At 57.5% G+C, this 20252-nt stretch overlaps 1 protein-coding gene and 1 long non-coding RNA gene across 4 annotated transcripts; one reads left to right on the forward strand and one right to left on the reverse strand.

The window, feature by feature from the left end:
* Positions 1-117: 117 nt before the first annotated feature.
* LOC143674881 (uncharacterized) lies at positions 118-4263 on the forward strand. 2 transcript variants are annotated; one of them, XR_013171254.1, is made up of 3 exons: positions 118-167; positions 1638-1721; positions 3764-4263. It is a non-coding gene; the product is annotated as an uncharacterized LOC143674881 (long non-coding RNA). The 2 variants fall into 2 exon arrangements; XR_013171255.1 differs by lacking the exon at positions 118-167 and adding an exon at positions 803-866.
* Positions 4264-5148: 885 nt separating this feature from the next.
* Positions 5149-19636, reverse strand: EFHD2 (EF-hand domain family member D2). Of its 2 annotated transcripts, none has more exons than XM_077151202.1 (4): positions 19251-19636; positions 7516-7663; positions 6337-6471; positions 5149-5497 (listed from the first exon to the last, which is right to left on the reverse strand). In XM_077151202.1, exons 1-4 carry the CDS (start codon positions 19550-19552, stop codon positions 5366-5368), a joined length of 717 nt encoding a protein of 238 aa, XP_077007317.1. In that variant the 5' UTR covers positions 19553-19636; the 3' UTR covers positions 5149-5365. The 2 variants fall into 2 exon arrangements, with proteins under 2 accessions (XP_077007317.1, XP_077007318.1); XM_077151203.1 differs by lacking the exon at positions 19251-19636 and adding an exon at positions 10486-11511.
* Positions 19637-20252: the final 616 nt, after the last annotated feature.

A 20252-nucleotide genomic window follows, 5' to 3' on the forward strand; every position in this document is an offset into this window, starting at 1 on the left:
AGCTTTCAGTTACACAGACACACAGGGCCACATGCCACACATTCAGATATGTGCACAAGAAGTAGCCACAAATGCTCTATTGATTTTTCTACCACAAAAAGAGCCCATGCTTGTAGAAGGGTGGAAGGCGAGGCAAGAGAAGAATCGAAGGGACAAGGCTAAAGGAGGTGAGGTGCCAGGTGATGAGAGTCATTTTTTTTTTTTTTTAAATGTTCATAGAGAAATGTCCTTGTTTGGAGAGAGGTTGCTGGCTGCCCTTGAAAGTGCAAAGGGCATCAGTTTCAGGGCAACTTCCTTGTTCTGAGACTTTGACCAGGTGGGGCCCTTGATGGAACCAGCAGGAAACAATTGTTGCTTTAATTTACCTGCAGGTGCTGAAGATAGGATGCTGTGGGCTTTGCTCAGGATTGACCCCTATGCCCCAAGGAGGGAGACCCCAGGGCTGTCATTTTCTGGCTGTGTGGCCTTAGGCTAGTGACTCAACCTCTCTGTGCTTCTGCTGCTCTGCAATTTGTAAGGTGGGGGCGGGTGGGTTGGCGGGTGAGGATAGTAGAAATGCTTCCTGCCTCATGGACCTGTACGAGGGCCTGTAGGTAGTAAGTACTTTGTGAGTGCTTGCTGGTGTTGTTACTCTTGCTGAGTTATCCAATTTTTAAGAGAAAGCTTGAGTCTGGACGGCCACGGTCAGGGCTGAGTTATGCCTTTTGTGGGTCGGGGCAGTTTTCCTTTTATGGCCTCCTGCCTTCCCTATTGATTTTAAAATAAATTAAAACATTTTTACGTTTTAAAGATATCGTGGGCCCTGGGCACTGTGCCCAGCGTACCTGTTGGGCGAGTCGGCCTGGCTGTCACCTCTTCTCAAGGAGGTGAGGTTCTGAGAGAGGTCTGGGGATTGTGCTGGGGCCTTCCTGGGTCTCCAAGGCTGCTTTTATCTGTGCCCTGGGGCAGCCGGGGAGCACTGTGTTCTCGCTGGGCCGGGGGAGGGTGTGTAATGGGTGGTGGGGGGACATGGGCATTTTCCAGTGGCTCTAACTGCCTCGGTTATAGCACCGGTGCTTGGCTGGCTGACCTGATTTCCTGGCCATGGCAATTAAGAATGAAGAAACAGCTGGTGTTAGCCAGGGTTGGCTAGAAAATCAGAACTAAGAGGCTATGTGTGTATGTGTGTGAATATATATATATATATATATATATAAAAGGATTTATTATAAGGAATTATATATATAATATATAGTATAAGGAATATATGTTGTAAGGATATTAGGATATATTATATGTATCCTTATACAATATGTATACTATAAGGCTATATGGACATGTCATAAGGAATTGTGTATATATTAAGGGTTTTAAGGGATTGATTAGAAGGAATTGGCTCATGTGATGATGGGGGCTGGTGAGCTCGAATTCCACAGGGCAGGCTGGAGGCTGGAGATTCCGGTAAGAGTGATGTGGACGTCTTGTGTCTGAATTCTTTAGGCTGGAAACTCAGAAGGAGCAGAGGGTGTAGTCCTCAAGGCAGAATTCCTTCTGACCCTGGGGCCCTCGGTTCTCCCTCGTAAGACCGTGTGCTGGTTGGATGAGGCCCACCACGTCGGGGCGGGTTCTCTCCGTTACCGAAACTCAACTGATTGTAGGTGCCAATACCTCCGCGGTGATAACGAGGCCAGTGTCGGAGCAGACAATTGATCCCCATAACCTGGCCAAGTCAACACACACAGGTAACCACCACACAGCCCCAGGGGGGGTGTGAGCACCTGCAGAGGGGAACCGGGGAGAGTGGGTTTTCTCGATGGGGATGGATTAACTTGAGTATTTAAAGATGTGACTATTTTCTTCCATTAGCCTATGAAGTACTCACTCATATATTAGATACTCAGAATCTGTTTGCTTGTTCATTCTTTCATTCATTCCTCCCACACTCATTGAGCACTTACTTTGCAAGAGCCCTGTGCTTGGCCTGTTGTATTAGAGATGGTCTGACCCCATTTGACCCCAGTGGAGCTCCCTGCAGGCCCAGCCATGGAGCCCCCCCTCCTGGTGAGCTGACCTCTGGGCAGGGTGGTAAGTGTTCCTTGGAGGGACAGGCTGGGGGCTGGGGGCTCTGCATGAGAAGAGAGGAACTCTGGGGGAGCTATAGGCGGTGGGTGTGGGTTGGGAAAGGATTCCTTCCTATAGAAAGGACCAAGGGGCTGAGGGTATAGGCTGTCAGCACCCCCTCCCCCGTCCCACGTTTTTCAGCTTTCCAGGGTTTGGGGCAGGACCTCCGGGACTCGGGACCTCAAAGCCACACACGGGGCCAGACTGTGCTGGAAAACCAAACAAAGGCAACTTGGCCGAGGGTGTCTGAGGTGGTGCTGGGAACGGGGAGGCTGGGCTGAGGCTGGGGGTGGGACACGGCCCAATACACCCAGGCCTCAGGCAGAAGCAGTGCCAGGGTTGGGGGTGGGCAAGGGAGAAATGGAAGCCTGAGAAACAGAGCAGGTGCCGCTGATTGAGGTCTGGATTTTCTGGTCGTTGAGACAAGATTCTTCGGTGACAGCTGTTGCGTCTTGGGACAGGCCTTCCAAGGGGGCTGGGGTTCTCAGAGCCAGATGGAAGGAGTGGGGGATGGGAGCACGGGGGTTCTGTGAGAAGAGGGGAGCTCTTTGTGTGAACAGGGGCTCAGCAAAGGGCTGGGGGCTCAGAGAGGAGCTGGGGGTTTGGTGAAGTGGGAAGGACTCAGGGAGACCAGCCTTAGCAAGAGGGTGGGGACCTGGCGAGAGTCTTAAGGCACTGTCCCTCCTTCCCACTCTTGGTCGTTGAATTCTGTGGGCCGCCTTCGTCCCCCAATCCCTTCCTCTACCTGGGCTGGGGGTGGGGTCCCGGGCAGGCCGAGGCTGAGGGCTGTTACTTGCCGAGACCCGCTGGTGGATGGCTGTTTACCCTGGGGACAGCTAGGGCTCGGCCCCGTCTCTGGCCAGGTCAGGTGGGCCCACGTTCTGTTTGGGGTTTAAGCCCTTCCTTCACAGCATCCTTTGTCCCTTGGTTATGAGACTCCTTCACTAGGGCGTCAGGGATTCCCTCGAGGAAGAGGTAGTGAAAGGCAGCGCCTAACCTGAAGCCTGTGTTCATGGCAGCGGCACCTCAAGCATTGGGTCGGCATGTGGGTGCCCCCTACCCCCTGCCCCCCAGACTTGGCAGGTGCCACTTCCCCAGGCAACCCCCGGGGCTGCAGTTCCACCCACCTCCACCAGGGGGCAGCGGTGTCCAGGCTAGTTCTGACTCCCGCCGCTCTCAGGTTGCACCTGGGAGAAGGGTACGTCCAGCCTGGTACCACAGATCCGGGAGGCCCCTCTGGAATCCCAGCCCACCTTCCCATTGAACAGACGGGAAAACTGAGACACAGTGGGCCTGTGACCTGTCCAAAGCCACGTAGGGGACTGCTGATGCCCCCTGCTCGCTCCAGGTCATGCCATCACCCTGAGGTGTATTTCCAGCCTGCTCAAGACAGCCTGGGGCTGTATGTGTGGGGGTGGGAGTGGGGGGAGGATGCTTCGGGGGACTTCCAAGGTGCCTCCGTCCAAAATCCCACTCTTTGGTGCCACTTCTGGCCACCGGGCCGCAAGCCATGGCCCTACCTCTCCTCTCTGAACCTTTTGTTTCTTATGTTTATTTATTTGCTGTTATTTTTTGTCTCTGAATTCTTGAGGCAGGGGGTCTGGGCGGGGTGTGCCCTCGGCAACCCGGGCACGTTTGCTTCCAGTGACCCGCTTCCTTCCAGGCCAGCCCTCTGTGCGCCAGCTGCGAGGACTGGGTGAGTCACCATGTGCAACGCGCCGAGACCAGCGCCTACCAGAGCAGGGGGCGCCCGACACCAGCCTCTCCCACCAGGAAGGCACCCCCCCCCCCCCCCGTGACCAGGCCCGGCCCCCCAGCCAAGAACCACACACGTATAAGAATATAAAAGTTTATCTTATTTTAGTTAGAAAAAATAATCGTACCACCGATTGAAGAAGTAGCTTTTTTTTTTTTCAATGAAGAGAGGAAAAAATAAAAAGCAGAAAGCCAAAAGAAAAAAGGAATTTTTATATTCATCTGTATAAACATATCCACTAAGGCAAACGCAATCCAGGGCCAAGGCGGCTTGCTGCACGGGGGCGGTTAGTGCCTCCTAATTTCTGCAGGTTCTGAGGCCAAAAAAATAAAACCTCTGCAAGTCCAACGAGGGCTTTGTGGACTCTTGGGGGGGCATTTTACTAAAATAAAGAATTATCGAGTTTAAAAAGCAAGTGACGCTGTCACGACACACACTGAAAGTTGCATAACTCGGTGGCTTGGATGGCCGTTCGTTTGGACTGGGTGACGGGACAGTTTCACGACACAGCAACGGACACACGGACACACGCGTGTGCGAGCAGACACGCCAGGGGCGGTGGAGGAGTGGAGCAGCGGCCAGAGCTCGCCACGGCCCGGCTGGCGATGGGCACGGGTGGAGGAGGACTGCGGTCCCGCATGTCCTCGTCCCATCGCCGGCGACGAGGTGGCGACCACCACCTGGGGAGGAAGGGTGAGAGGGCCAGGCAAGGGTCTGAGGGTCCCCCGCGCCGGGCAGGCACACACCATACCCACGGCCCATCCTGGACCCTTCCCGGACGGTCGGGGCCGCGGGCTGGTTCCCTTCCCTACAGAGGGGCCTTTCTCTCCCTGGACCCCCCTGGGACTCCCGGCCGGGGGGCGGGGTGTGCACTGAGAAGTGGAGTTCCTGCCCGGCCCCCCGGACTCCACGGCGCGGCTGGCAGAGCGCGGGCCCGTGAGGTAGTTTGGCACAGCTGCCCCGTCACCCTGCCATGGCTGGGGCCCAGCATGGGGTGCCGGGGGCCTGGGTCCCTTCACCGAGGTGGAATCCCGCACCCCCCCAAACTCGCCACGCGCTCGCCCAGGCAGGGCTGGGGGCGGCCTCTGAGAGGCCCCTGGGTCCGCTCCACCCAGCATCTTCGCTGCTCGCCGGAGCCCCCCGTCCGAGCTCTAGAGAGGGGTCTCGGGGTCCCAGGGGCAGGGGAGACTGCAGGGCAGGGGGTGGGGCGGGGGCAGCGAGGGACCGATGGCCGGGTGCAGGCGGGGGCGGGGGCGCGGCGCGGCGCGGACATGGGGCGGCCGGGGGGGGGGGGGGGGGGCAGCGAGCGCTGGTGCAGCGGCCTCGGGGATGGCGGGGAGGAGCCCGGGCCCTTGCCTGCTCCCTTCACAGACACCAGGTTTCCAGAAGTGGTCCCTTCCCAGGGGGAGCCGAGGGCTTGGGCTCAGCTTCCAGGATCTGCCCACCCTGGCCGGCCGGGCTGGGGGCGGGGACAGGGCCTTGTGGTCAGGCCGCGGTCCCTGCCCCCTGCTACTTGAAGGCGGACTGCAGCTCCTTGAAGGCAGCCTTCCGCTGCTTCATCTCCTCCGCCTGCTTCTTCCTCTCCTCCTGCTCCGCTTTGATCTCCTCCTCGAAGCGGCTGGACACGTTGATGGCCTGGACCTGGGGGTGGTGGTGATGGGGGCAAGGGCCTGGCAGTCAGGGCTGGAGAGGGCCTGGGGACCCCAGCTGGCGACGCACGCCGTTCGCCTGCCTGAGCCTCAGTTTCTGCATCCAGAGCCCGGCACCTGCTGACTGACCACGTGGGTTGTTGGAGGATTGAGGGACAAGCGTGTTCAGTGGCTGATCTGGAATGAGGGTCCCAGGAGAGCAGTGACTGATACTCTTATTACCCTTGTCATCATAATGTTTCCTGCCCTGGGGGGCCCATAGCACACCCACCGAGGGACCCCGATGTGTTCGTTCTATGAATGCCTGATGGGTGGGAGGTGACCTCTGGAAGGGACGTTCTTAGCACAGGGAGAGGAAGAGCAAGGACAGGCGGGGACAGGTGGGCAGGATCCAGGAGACCGTGCTTATCCTCTCCACCTGAGCCTGCACCTGAAGCAGAGGGAGCTGTGTGGGCAGGTGGCCGCTGGGGCATCCTGCTTCCTCCAGGCCGGGGCGGGCTGGGCTGCTGCCTCAGAGGGGCCCTGGGGAGCCACTTCAGTGGCTGGGGCTTCTCTCCTAAAGCCCAGACCTCTGGGGTGGTGGCCGGGTGGCCAGGGAGGGGTGGACAGCTCAAGGTGGTCCCTGCTCCTCTTTGGAAGTACACACCCCTCACCCACCCCCTGGCAAGGCAAGAAAGGGGCGGCCCCTTGGGCCTCTGCCCGCCCAGGCAGGGTGTCAGCTGCCCACATCCTGTCCACAGCCTCCGCAGGGTCAGGAAGGGGAAGCGCTAACCCTGGGGCTCGCGTTGGGGTCCCCCCACCCCAGCTCTGTCTAGTCCTCTCACTCATCACCTTGGCCTCGAAGAAGCTCTTGGCCCCCTTGACGCCCTCGGTGGAGACGTCGATCTCGGAGAGGCGGGCCAGCACGCAGAGCCCGCTGTCCTCCTGCAGCTCCCCGGCCGCCGCCTTGCGGAAAATCAGGAGGAACTGCGAGGGCGGGGGGGGGGGGGGGGGGGACACGCAGGCCCGTCAGGTGAGGGGCCGGGAGGCACCAGGGTCTCCAACTCACCAGGCCCCGGCCTCAGGCCTCTGCTGGAACAGGCCCCCAGGGGGCCTCCTTGCCTGTCTGTCCAATGGGAGGTGACCCAGCGCCTACCCTCCGGGGCATGGCCTCAACCTGCTCCTTACCTCGGTCTCCCACAGCTCCCCAACCGGTCCCCTCTAATAATTCCACTCACTGAGAACTAAACGGACTGCTGTTGTGCCCATTTTGCAGATGAGGAAGGCTCCAAGATGGGAAAAACTTTGCCCAAAATCTCCACACCAGAAAGTGACAGAATGGGGATTTGAACTTGTGTCCTCTTGTCTGATTCCAGACAGGCATCCTGTCCTGCCCAACCCTCCCCCCACAACTGGACCCCCCTCCCCCCACCAGGAACGCCTGCCGCTTTCTCTTTCTCTGCCTCCTTTAAGCTGCCTGCTTACTCTCCCAGCCCCAACTCCCAAGACGCTGCCCTCCACATTTTACCCTGTGGTGCCGGAGCCCAGGACCCTCACTTACTGGTGTAGAGTCTCCATTTCCTCCTTAGTACACCAGGCTCCTGGCTCCTGTGTCCAGGCCATGAGATCCACACCTGCCCCCATGCCCCTGCCCTCATCTGTCCTCACTGCTTCTCCTGACCTCTTCACTATTTTTTTTTTTTGGCCAAATTTAGTTTTATTTTGCATACGTAGGGAGCTCTTTCACTCTTTACAAGTCTTCCCCTCTATACTCCAGGACCCTTGGACGCAGTAGCTTCCTCTGTAGCCCAGAACTTGCACAGAGCCAGGCACACAGTAGTCACTCAATAAATGCTTCTCTAAGACTGCAGCTGATACCCCTCCTTCTCCCCAGGGCAGCTCATTGCTATTGGATGCCCACCTAAGCCTCACCGGGCTGGGTATCACCCATTAAAAAGCTGAGGGAACCATCACAAGGTCCCTCCCAAGTCTAGCCCACCATGGGCAGGGAGCTGGGGAGGCGGGGCTTACCTCCCGGAAGCTGAGCTTGCTGTCAAAGTCCTCATCCACCTCCTTGATCATGTTTTTCAGGCCCAGGTGGGTCTGAGGGGCCCCAAGTTTCTCCATCATGAGCTTCAGCTCCATCAGGTCGATGAAGCCATCCCGCCCGGCATCATACCTGTGGATGCAAAGACAGAGGGTCTAAGGACAGCCCTGGCACACCTCACACCTGACCAGGGAAAGCGGTCACAAGCAGGAGTGCAAGGAACCTGGGGGCACCTCCCTGCAGCCATATCATCTGATCCTAGCTGGAAGGGGCATCAGTCCAGGTGGTGCCTCAACATGAAGCCCAGCTCCTGTTTGTTTACTTCTGATGATGGGGAACTCACTACCTGTCTGGCTAGCTCTCGGACAAGCTGCTGCATGAGGAAGCAGAAATCACAGGCTCCCTGTACTGAAGGAAACATGAACAAGCAGAAAGAATTCACAATACCGTGGGGGTGAAGGTTGGAGGGGGAAGTGATGTTGGTACCCAATGGCCATCCTCAGGATCTGCTGACAAACCAGCATCTCCACGGGCACTCGAGGGACATCCCTGCCCAACCCCTTGTCCTGCCCTGGGTGATAATTCTTTGTTGTGGAGGTGCTGTCCTGTGCATTGTAGGATGTTTAGCAGCATTCCTGGTCCTTGCCCACCCACTCTGAGTTATGACAACCACAACCGAATGTCCTTTGAGGGGCAAAATTATCGCCCCTTTGAGAACCACTGGTAGGGAGGAGCGATGTGGAAGTGAAAGGCGGCCCCTCCCCATGTGCTAACTCGCTTGTCTGGCTCAGCACTCTCCACTCCCGGAGTCTTCGTGCTAGAGCTTGTGCTAGGTCCTGGGATGGGGGTACCTAGTGCACAGTAGGTGCTTAGTAAATGTTGAATGAATGCTGCATGAATGAATGAAAGGGAGTCTAAGCCAGGGTCGCTGCCTTCGATGAGGGCACGGTTCAGGAGGGAGGCGGGACTATGAATATGTGCGCTTCAGGACAGGCAGAATCCTGCCCACCTGTACCAGGAGGGGCACCCGCTCCCGGCTTCCCAGGATAAAAGAGCAGGAGGTGGGAAGGGAGCAAGGAGTGCAGGATGCCTTCAGGGAGAGGCGGGAGACAGCTGGGAGCCAGGGCTGGGGGTGGGGAGGAACTTGCACAGTGGTTACGTGATAACAATGCCTACTTCACTTATTTTTTCTGTCCCCAACTGCCTGGAAGAGAGAGGGAAAGCGGGGGCCTGTTTCTGAGTGTCTCTCTTGACTGGCTTCCTTGTGGCTGGAGCTTGGGTGCGTGGTGGCCAAGGCCCCGTCCCCTGGCTGGACAGGTTCTCACTGGGGCCCGGAAGACAAATCCTGGTGGAGGAGGGTGTGAGGGCGGTGTTTGCACAGCCTGGCCAGACCCTGCCTATCAGGCCAACCAAACAGCTGGCTCTCTCGGTACAGCTGGGGAGGGACATCCAGGGTGGGTTGGGGAGGGTGGTCTTAGGGTTGGTAAAATGCCCAAAGAAGCCTTAGGCAATCCCCAAGGCCTCAGGCTGGCAGGGTGACAGTACTGGTCACAGCAGTGTGACCTAGAGGGGTGAGATCCAGAAACTTCGGTCCTGGGCACTTGGAGATCTGACATGAACACACATCTCATTCCTGGATCTTCTGTAGGATCCTGGCTCCCTCCTTGCTTCTAGCTATATGCAAGCTTTGCCTGACGTTGGTCATCTAATAGCAACCACGTTATGCTGTGAACTTCACACACTTTATTTTACTTAATCCTCATAATAACCTTGTTTTACAAAAGAGGCTCAGAGACGTTAAGCGAACTGCTCAAGGTTACACAGCGGTGAAGGAAGGAGGTGGCTCCCACCCCAGGTCTGTGCTCACAAGCCCATGCATCTGTTCTGGACCTAGCCCCCCACCCAGCCCCACCCCCGGGTGCCCCGGGGCCACCAGCACACACAGACAGTCTGCCCAGAGTGCCTTGGGGGAATATTTGTGTGAGGGATTTAAATAGTGCGTGAGCAAGTGAATCAGTGGTTGGAAGTGATGCAGCACGGGAGAGACGGGGTGCTGGAGATGCCTGCAGGGAGCCCGAGGGACTGAGGCCTTCCTCCCCACCAGGAAGCCATGGGTGGGAGTGGGTGCTGGAGGGGGGAGGTGCTATGGGACCTGGGGGGTGGGAGTGGGGTGTGGGGAGAACATCCCACAATGCAGAGGAGAGGGACCTGCAGCAAAGCATCATCCAGCTCCAATGTCAGTTATGTCGACTTGAGACCTGGGTGTCATGGGGTTGTCCTCAGGATGACTGAGCTCAGATTCACCAAGCACCTAGCATAGCGCCCAGACATGGAACTTGCTCAGTACCTAGCAGCTACCACCACCATATGAGATTGAATTATACTTATTAAGATCCTACTATGTGCCAGCCACATTCTCTTTACAGCCCCATGCCCTCCCTAGTCCTGGATGGAACGTCCTATTTCCCCAGGTGATCAATAAAGGAACAGGAGTTGAGGGCACTTCCCCAGCAGCCAGAGGGACAGGGATTCAGCCCCCATCAAAGTCTGCTCTCCCTGAGCCCCAACCTTATTTACTTCTCAAGCGCATGGGTTTCTCCTGCAGCCAGGGGCGGCTTGCTTTCAGAGGAAGTGCAGATAAATGTCCAAACGTGGACGGGAGACTTGGGCTACGGATCCCCTGGTCTCTGGCAGCTCCCAGGCCTGGCTGGGCTGCAGCTCAAACCACAGTTTGAAAGGCTGCCGGCATCAATCAAAGGCCTATCAATTACAGTGGGCGGGCTCCGTCCTTGGACAGGCTCCAGCCCCCAGGGGGGCAGCGCAGGGGCTGGCAGCAGTGCCAGCAAATCAGTCACTGAGGGGAGGTGACAGAGGGCAGGGAGAGGCCAGGTGCTGGGGTGGAAGGTTCCCTCCAGGGGGAGGTGACCCACCCCCTTCCCGGGACAGACACCCACCACGTGCCCTGGGGATGAGCCAGTCTCCGGGGTTAGCCTGATTGAAGGTGGCCTTGAACTCTGGTGAGGCTGGCCTGCGTGCACACCCCAGCTCTACCACCTGTTGGCTGGGTGACCCCGACCAAGTCACCCATCACTCCAAATCTGACTTTCTCCATCCACAGCGTGGTGTGGTGATAAAAGGACCAATCTCCTAGGACTGCAGAGTGCTTTAAATGAGCCTGTCTAGGAAGACAGCACAGAGCTCATCCATCATATGCACGTCACACAGGTTAACTATAATGATAATAAAAAATTGTTAATATCTACCTTCAGGATTAAGGATTAAATGAGATTATGGAATAAACTATATAACACAGTAGATGCTTAAACCCATTGATTTTATTATAATAGTGGCTGTTACATTGAGACCTTTTTGTGTGCCAGATACTGTATGTTAAGTATCCTGCACATATAAAATAAAAATGCTGCTGCTAAGAATAATGATTATTAAAAAACCAATGGGCCTCTCCCAAAGGCACAAATCCTGATGCTTGCTGTAGACTGGCCTGGAGGCAGGAAGTAGTCAAGATGACTCCAAAGTCCCTCCAACACTGCCCCACTACTTCCCCTACTGGGCCTGATTCAAAGCCCCAGCAGCTCAGGCAGGGGGAGGGAGGGGTCCCAGGGGCTGATTGCTTCCCTGTCCCTTCCACCATCTCTCTTCTGAGCTCCAGGTCGTTCAGAGGACCCACGGAAAGAGCGGTCAGCACACAGGACTCATCGGCTAGCCTGGTCCACTGGCTTCATGTTATGTGGGGTAACCAGGGCCCAGTGTGAGGCAGTGACCAGCCTACGGTCATACAGCTGGCGGGCAGCCGGATCCCACCAGCTGGAGAGTTTCCCACTCCCTCTTCTTCCCAGCCCCATGGAGGGTCCTGTCCTCTCGGGCTTGCAGGGGCCGGGGAAGGCTGGGCTGAGAGCTGGCCTGGGGCCTGCCCGGGAAGACCCACTCCATCTGGCCGGCAGGGCAACAAAGCTCGCGGGCTGGGAGCTCGTAGTCTTCCCCCGCCCGGAGGGAGGCGCCTGGCACCGTGCCCGCATTCCTCCCCGCCTCCCCCTGAATAGTTCTTACCATGGAGGGCTCAGCAGCTGCCTCCCCGGATGCCGGTGACAAAACCCTCTCCCCTCCCCCCTTGGAAGCGGAGCAGCCGCTGCCACTCGGACAGAGCCTGCCCCTTTGGGCCCAGCACGGCCCCACCTGGCCACCCCCAGGCACTTAAACTCTGGGATCTTGGGGTTGGGAGGGGCCGGCCCCACAGTGGGCAGTACTGTCACCTTAACCCTGCACCAAGCACTTGCCCCACTTCGCATTATTATTATTAGCAGTCACCCTTTGCTGAGCACTTACTGTGGACCAGGCAGCATGCCAAGTGGTTTCCATCAGCTACCAGAACCCCGTGAAGCAGGCAGCAATAGCCCTATTTAATATGAGACTGAGGCTCACGGGAGAAGTGACCTGGCCAAGGTCAGGTGGACAAAGATCCAGCTGGGATATGAACCCAGCCTTTGGAGCACTGGGCGAGCACTTTGTCCCAAAGCTTTCAGGGTTGGAAGGATTCTTGGAAGTCAAATGGTCTAGCCCTTCATGAGGGTCAAATTCCTAATGCAGTTTCCCTGATTGGTCTCATGAATACCTCTGAGGACGGGAGGCTCACTGCCTCCCTAAGGCAGCTCAGTGTGACTTTGGAACTGTCATTACAAAGTGGCTCCTCAGGCGTGATCCCTCCTCCCTCCCTTCCTAAACTGTGCTCTGCCATCTGATGGCAGAATGAGGCAGAGTGTCATGCAGCTGCACAGGGAGATGGTGGGGAGCAGCTGGTTTGAGGTGCAGGGGATCCCAATTCTGTTCCTCCTGACTCCCACCCCAGGCCTCTGCTGATGGCCCTTCTGGACATGAGGGTCCCTTGGAGGGCAGACAGCTGTGAGGGTGTTGGCTATGGGGCTCAGGAGCCCCCATGCCTCAAACACACTGTCTTCCTCCACCTTGTTTTGGGGAGCCCCAGTAGTGGCTCCTATCCCACTATTCTCTGTTCTGCAAAAGGGAAAAACAGGTCCCTTAGAGCAGGCAAGTTCTGGACATCAGGACTTGCTGTTACAGCCAGCTTGGCCCTGCCTGCTTGGCCCAAATTCCAACAGCTGGGTGAGTCCTGCTGTGCACCCATCCTGCCAGGCAGGCGTCTGTGCCCGTCTGCCCCCCGGGGCTGCCTGACTTAGGTGGGGAAAGCCCAGCTGCTCACCTCATCCAGCCCTACCTGTGGAATCTGACACTTGATCTGTTGCCCTGTGTCAGCTGAGGAGAAAGAGTGTGTGTGTGCTGTGCACACAGCAAACCCCAGGGCTTTACAGGGAGTCTCAGGGTCTACAAGGGGTCTCTAAGCTAGCAGCCCTTTGCTGGGGGGTTTCAGGCTCCACATCAGCCCCGCCACCTTGTGCTGAGCCACAGACCAGGAGGGAGCATTTCCCTCCTCTCGCAGCCTCAGCAACAGGTTTCCCACCAGCTTTCCCCAGCACTGCCTCCTTCCCCGCCTGCTCTTAATAATAATTGTTATGATAATGATTATGAAGAACATTTATTGAATTCCTAACATAACCCAATGTTTTCCTGGAATGGTTTAATTTAATCTTCACTCCATTCATCTTGTTATCCCCTTACAGCTCAGACAATTTAGCAAGAGTGATTTAAGCAAGTGGTGGGGAGACGGTATGGGAAGGTCTAGCACTTCTTAAACTTTAACGCCCCACGAACCACCTGAAGAATATGTCAAAATGCAGATTCTGACCCCTCAGATCTGGAGTGGGGCCTGGGCATCTGCATTTTCAATCTGCGCCCTGCGATGCTGAAGCTGCTTTGAGTAACGAGGGTACAGGGGGACTTGGACTCAGACAGATTCAGGTTCTAATCTGCTCTCTGCCCCTAACTAGCTGTGTGATTTTTGGACAAGTCACACAAACCTCTCTGAAAACCGGTTTCCTCATCTGTAAAACAGCTGATGATAATCTTACAGAACATGAAGACTAGATGCACAGGTGTCCCGGAGGCCAGGTGCCTGGAATGGAGGAGGCCTGCGGGGCCGGCTGTGGCCCCTTCACAATCAGATGGGGAGCTAAGTGCTGGGGAGGGCTGCAGGCTGGGCCTGGACTCGGCTCAGAAGAGCTGGGCCTGGCTTTTGTCTAGCCTGCTCGTCTGGCGCCGAACCCTTGTCTCTCTGCTATCTCTGAAAGGGAGAAGTCAGCCAAGGAGAAAGGAACTCAGAGGCTGGAGGGTGGGGCGACTGTCCCTGCTGAGGTGGTAAAGTGACCTCACCTCCTTGGTGGCTGGGCTGGCCTTGCAGAAAGGGCCTCCCGCCCCCACCGCAGGCAGCAGGGCCTTATCTCCCAGCCCCGGGACTGCTCCAGCTGGAGACGGGCTCAGCTGGCCTGGGCACTGGGCGCGGTGGGCATCAGGGAAGTGCCAGTCAAAGGGGAACCAGAAGTCCCCAGAGGGGAGGGAGAGGAGGTGACTCAGATGCAGAGGGGAAGTGGGAGGGAGAGAGAGTGGGGACTGAGGTCGGAAACCTACTTCCAACCCTCGCAGCTCTAGACCCCGAGATGGGGTGTGGGGCGTCTCCCCAGAGCCAGGCCCTTGGCTGCTGTCGGCCCAAGGACCCAAGCTCTCCACCTCCCACAGAGGGTTTACCCCCAGGGAGCCCCTGACCCTGCAGGAGAAAGCTCTCACGTGGCCTTTGCAAGCTCCCTGAAGACAGACCTGGCTCTAATCCTGCCTCTGCCACCTGCTATAAACTTGGGCAACCTCCTTGAGCCTTGATTTTCTCATCTGTTAAACGGGGATCATGCTAGCTAATCCCCATCTCACTGTGTGGTGTGAGGATAGCATTCAATTCCCTAATAATACATATACGGCTCCTTCAGGACAAGCCCTCACTGCCCAGCACTGAGCAGCTAACAAGGAGAGGGCCTGGAGGCAGGGGGCTGGCTGCAGAGAGTGCATCCTCGTGGAGTCTTCTGTAAGACCTTTCAGCCCCCCCAGTGAAAAATAAGAAAGGAACTTTCTATTTCTAGCCCTGTAGGCTCATCCTCTCTACTCCAAAGATCACTTATACTCAACTGTTTTCCATGAGGCTTTAAGCCCCTGAGAGCAGGCAGCTTATTCTTCATTAATTTCCGCATTGCTGAAACATAATGTCTGTTGGATGAACAAACCTACGAATGGAACTGGGTGTTTCTCCAAACCACCATCTATCACGTATAACAGAGCTTCCTCAGGGCAGACACTACCATCGGCTCTTTACTAAGCCGCAGACTTTTTTTTTTTTTTTTAACTTAATCCTCAGTGCTTTATCAGTAGGTTCTTTAGCCCCGGGGAAATGGCGGCTCAGAGAATCTGAGTACCCCGTCCAGCGTCACACAGCTCTGCGTGACCGGCAGACTTGTCCCAGTTTCATATCATTCCAGAGCTGGTGTTTGCTCTTCCCACTTTTTGCCACCTGCCTTCCATGTAATTAAGTGACAATGAATCCGTTTCCCCACTTTTGCTGTCCATCAAAGCCATATGCAGCTGTCATTCACAGCCTTTCCTAAGTAGGAGAAAAGGAGGGTCCTTGTGCAAAGTGGCAACTGCCAGCGAGGCAGGCCCAGCAGCTCCACGGCGGCCAGTAGAGGCAGCCAGCGGCTGTTGGGGGGTGTCAGCAAGAGCCCGAGGCATATCAGGCCAGCCCAAGGAGTACTGCCAGGCCCTGCAAGGAGCCCAGGAGAGTGTGTATAAAGGGGCCTGGCACTGGGCACGGTGGGGACGGTGCTTTATTAAGCACCTACAGCCGACCCTGTGGGGTGGATACTATTATTATCCCTACCCCAATGGTGAGGAACTGCAGCTTAGAAAGATTTAAGTGACTTACTCCGGGTTCCCGACAGCTGAGACTGAAACCCAAAGCTGCAGATTCCAACTGCCCTGCCCTGAACCACTGCCTGCACACACCGTCTTCTGGAAGGTCTCCCTGGGGAAGGTGCTGGGAATGATAAGAGGCTGAAGAGATAGCTGGGAGGCAGAGCAGGAGAGGAGGGGAGAGCAGGCGGGCCTCAGGAGCTTGCGAAAGAAAAAGCCATCCAGCAGGAAAGGGAACCTGCCTCCCTGGTTGAGGTCATGAGATGCAGTGGCTGGGGACTAGGCTGGAGATAGAGACAGCCAGGCTGGGCAAGGCAGGGAACTGGGGCAACTTTCTCAGATTCCGTGGCAGGCTCAGAATTACACGGCTGCCCAGCCTTCTGGCAGGTCTCAGCTTACAGAACCCTCAGAGCCCACCCTGGCTGTGGCCAACTCAAAGGAGGGCACCGTCGAGGATCTCTGGGTCCTAACCCCTTGCTTAGCGGGTTCCAGAGACAGCTCTGGATGGGTGGGCAGAAGGACGGAGAAATGCAGGGATTAAGGTTGATGAATGCAGCCAGAGGCCGCCTGGGGAGGAGAGCCCTAGGTTTAGAGTGCAGGAGCCTTTCACCCAAGGCCTCCTTGTGTCCGCATTCTGCCAGAACTCTCTGTGCGTCATCTCCTCTAAGCCCCACCCTGAGAAGCAGGTACCACTATCCCCACTGCACAAAGATGCTCTGGTACAGTCACTGAAAACTTCCCCGTAACCTTGAGCAAGTCATTGCCCCTTTTTGGGTCTCTGTTTCCACTTCTGTAAAATGGGGAGAGGGGCTGGAATCCAGCCTCAAGGTCATCTCCCAGATGGAGACTGCATGGTTGGAAGCAGGAGCTCAGCGATGGCAGAAAGCTTGTCTACCTCGTTTCCCCTCCAGTGGAAGTACCAGCTGAATGAACACCGGATGGATGAACCAGATCCTGGAACATGGTTGTGCCATCCAGAGGGGCTCAGAACACTTTAGAAATTAAGACTGTGAGAGCCGAAGGACGCTTTGCAATCATCAGATACAGTGTGCTCCTTTTACAGATGGACAGACTGAGGCCCCGGAAGGGTGGATGGCCACCTGGCTGTCACTAGATAATTGCGTGGCAAAGCCAAGACAGAAACCCAGGTGTCCTAGCTCTGGCTCTCCTTCTGACCTGCCCAGTCTCCTGGACTCGGATCTGCTGGATGGCTTCCCAGGAGAGCCAGCTTCCCCTCCTCCCTGCCACGGGAGTTGGGGGCCTGGCTGTGATCCCCAGCCCTGCTTGGACCCAGGAGGCTGTAGCCCCCACTTGGACAGCGGAAGCCGGACGGGGATTTTGTCCTCTACGAGAGCCAGTCTGTTGGCTGTTCACAGCCGGGATTCGGCTGGGCAGGGCTCAGCTGGCACAGTGGAGCCTTGTTTCCTTGAATACAAAATCTGCAGCTTTCCACCCTCGCCAGGGCCCCCCGCGGGCGGCACTTCCTTCCCTAGAGGTCCAGCTCCTGGCCCCTTCCTGCCCCCTCGCCCCTCCCAGCACCCCAGAGCAAGCAGTGATGGTGCCAGGAGATAGTTCAGGTTCCTCTGATCTCCATCGAAGTACCCTCCACCCCCGTCAAAGCAACACCAAAAAACAGTTTCTGTAAAAAGCAAGCTTGCTTTGCAAATGTGGTTTCAAGACCATTCCCCTTGCCAAGTGCTCCCTTGCAAACTGCTTCCTACTAAGCCCTTCCTCTTTTAGGGTGTCTGGGTTACCCCCAAACAACTCCATCTTTTGTTTGGGGATGAATGGGCAGGGATGTTGAGGAGATCCAAGAAAATGAGGTCTCGGGGGGGGGAAGTAAAAACTGGAACTAGCAGCAGGTTCACAAGGTGGAAAATTAGCCATGAACTTGGTTGGGTGTGTGTGTGGGGGGTGGGGGGGGTGGGGGGGAGGGGTGTTTGCTCCCAACAAGGAAGCAGATGCCTGGCACAGAAATCTAATGGGCTGCGAAAGGGAGGAGCATGGGTTTTGGAGTCACTGACCTGGCTTCAAATCCCGGCTCTATCATTTTCTAGCTGTGCAGCAAGATACTTAATTTCCCGTGCCTCAGACTTTGTGCCCATCTGCACGATGGTGATAACAATTCTGCGTCACGGCGTTGTCGGGAGATTAGATGGGAGAGCTGGTTCCTCATGGTACTAGTAACACGGGGATCTTTGCGGCAGTTGAACAATCTCTCCTGAACTACCCCAGGGAAGCCGAACTCTAGCAGACAGTCCCAGCCCCCAGGAAGCCCTCTTCTCCCGACTGTGTCAGTCTCTGGCTGGGCAGAAACTTTAGAAGGATTCCCAACCATGAGCCTGGAGTCCAAGAGGCAGGCGCCTTAGAGCCCTGGGACTCCCACTCAGAGCCTGAGTGAGTGATCAGTTTATTCCTCAGGCTGACGTAGGACAAATATGGGGCTCCCGGCCACCCAGGTCTGGGAACTGAAAACCCCTCTGCTATGCTGGGGCCAAATGCAGAGGCTGCAGCTGCAGCAAGCGCCGAGAAGTGGAAGAGGGCTTTTCTCAAGCTATGGGGTTGCAAAATGCCCCTTCCCAGACTTCCTGTTTGATGTCTGGGCACTGTCAGCTGCATGCAGGACCGCCCCAGGCCAGCGCCCTGGGCTGTTTCCCTCCAGGTCCGGGCAGTGGTGCAGGAGGTGGTGACGGATATGGGGGAGGGGAGATGGCACCTTCTCCTCGCGCTGGGCACAAACCTGGCTGGGGAGGGTGTGACTGACCAACTCTGGTGGTGGTGAGGGGCGGGGGAGCCGGGGATGGGCCAGAAGGGAAACTGGAGCCCTTTTGCTCTATGTCCCTCTACAGTTTTTCTCTCTCTCTTTTTTTTTTGTGGTGGTGGTGGGGGGGGCACTGAACACACAGGCTTGAGGGCAGACCGCAGCGTGTGGAATTATACAGAATAACATGCAGTGTGAGCAGCTGGGCAAGTTGGATAGGAAGGCCCCCCTTCTGATTGGAGTGTGTGTGGGGGCATCAGGGATCCCCGTGGGGTGGGGGGAAAGGGCAAGCAGCAGGAGGGAGAGGTGCAGCGTGGCAAGGAAAGATGGGGCCTTCCCCCAGAAGCAGGGTAAAGCTGCTGGGCGTGTGGGGTGGGTAGGGGAGGCACAGCCTGGAGGAAGGGGTTCTAGTCTCAGACGAGACTCACCTCTGCAGGGTCGGTTGTGGGGTGTACAAACCTGCAGGGTGGGGTCAGGGACTGGGGGAGAGGCTCTCCCTAGGGAGACCCCTGGAGGGGCAAGGATTGGGGTCCCTGCTAACAGGGTGGGTGGAAGGGGCTGAAGAGTCTTTGACCAGTTTGCTCTTAGATCCCGAATTTCCGGCGGGCAAGAGAGGGGCTTGGGGGTTCTCTATCCAGAGCCCATGTTGGGGGGATCTGAGCTAAGCTAAATGGGAGGACCCGGAAGAGAGGTATGTACATGGCACAGGGTGCAGGGCCCGCAAGTGTGTGTGTGTTGACCCGCCTGGGGTGGGGGAGGGCGGTCAGGAGCGGGAGTAACTGGAGTGAGGAGGGAGGTTGCAGGGGTGGGGTGGGGGGTCCCCAGTTCAGGTGCGCAGGTGGGGAACGCTGCGGAAAGCGTCACTAACAGGGTGGCGGGGGGTGGTCCCCAGACCCATGCGTGGTGCTGGTGGTGGTGGGCTCCTGTTTATTTAGAAGGGGCTGCGGGGGTCCCCAGCCCTTAGCGGAGCTGGGCAGGCGGCAGGACTGCCGGGGTGGCCTGGAGATCGCGGGTTCGCGGCCCGAGGCCGGGTCCCCTGGCTGGCCGGGGTGGAGGGCGGGGGCGGGTCGGGGCACTCACTGTTTGAACATCTTCTCCATGTCCTTGATCTGCTTCCTGGAGAACTCCTTGAACTCGGTGTAGGGGTTGAAGACGCGGCGGCTGGGCGACTGGGGCTCGCCGATGCCCTGGTTGAGGTCTGCGCGCCGCAGCAGCTTGGCGCTCAGCTCGCCGTCCGCGCTGCCCAGCGCCTCGGCCGCCTCTTCGGGCGCCCCCGCCGCCGCCGCGCCGTTCAGCCCGGGCTGCTCGGGGGCCTCGCCGCCGCCCTCGCCCTCCATCTGCAGCCGCCGGTTCAGCTTGGTGGCCAGCTCGTCCGTGGCCATGGTGGCCCGCGCGGCGTTCGCCTTGGCCCGGCCCCTGCTCGCCGCGCGCCGCGCACCGCGCACCGCCTCTGGCCGCACTCTTCCTCTTCCTGACACTCCCCGGCGCCAGGCGCCGCCTCGGAAGGTGGGACTTAGGGCCCTGGTGGGGACCGCCCGCCCCCACCCCGGGGCTCCGCGCCCGCCCGCCCGCCGGCGCAGCGCGCAAGATTTATTTCCATCGCTCGGGGCTGAGCGTGCTGGGGTTTCCGAGTCGAGGGTCTGTGGGGGCGATGGGGGTGGGGGGCTTGTAAGAATACCCAGGCCCCCCTCCGCATCCTCAATGTGTCAGCCTAGCGGGAGAAGCCGAACTGGGGGCCGGGGCGGGAAGGAAGAGGGCCCCTGGTGAGTGTGGCTCAGGGGCTCAGGGGCGGGGGCACCGCCTCCCACCCTTTTCTCTGGAATCCCCACGCTATGAAGTCATAATCCTGTGTCTGTGACACCCTGTCGGTTGCTATGGAGACGACTGGATGTCAAACACAGGCGTAGTCAGTGAGGGTTGTGGGGTTCTGAAGAAGCTGGACCTGGGAGGGCAGGAGCCCCAGTTTAGAGATGACCATGCTGCTGGCATCTTTTGGAAAAGAATGGACCAACAGCTGCGAGGGCCCTGGGGCTGGGTCTCACTCCTGAAAGATCCTGGGAGACCCTTGAGGGCGGCAGGGGG

Source organism: Tamandua tetradactyla, chromosome 2, assembly GCF_023851605.1.
Source record: "Tamandua tetradactyla isolate mTamTet1 chromosome 2, mTamTet1.pri, whole genome shotgun sequence".
NCBI classification, from domain to species: Eukaryota; Metazoa; Chordata; class Mammalia; order Pilosa; family Myrmecophagidae; genus Tamandua; species Tamandua tetradactyla.

Bases quoted from the DNA above. Each gene is read 5' to 3' on its own strand.
- EFHD2 (XM_077151202.1), bottom strand. From the start codon at position 19,552: ATGGCCACGGACGAGCTGGCCACCAAGCTGAACCGGCGGCTGCAGATG. The intron at 7,664-19,250 runs GTGAGTGCCCCG...TTGCATCCACAG, and splicing joins ATGGAGAAGATGTTCAAACA to GTATGATGCCGGGCGGGATG. The intron at 6,472-7,515 runs GTAAGCCCCGCC...CCGCCCTCGCAG, and splicing joins GCAAGCTCAGCTTCCGGGAG to TTCCTCCTGATTTTCCGCAA.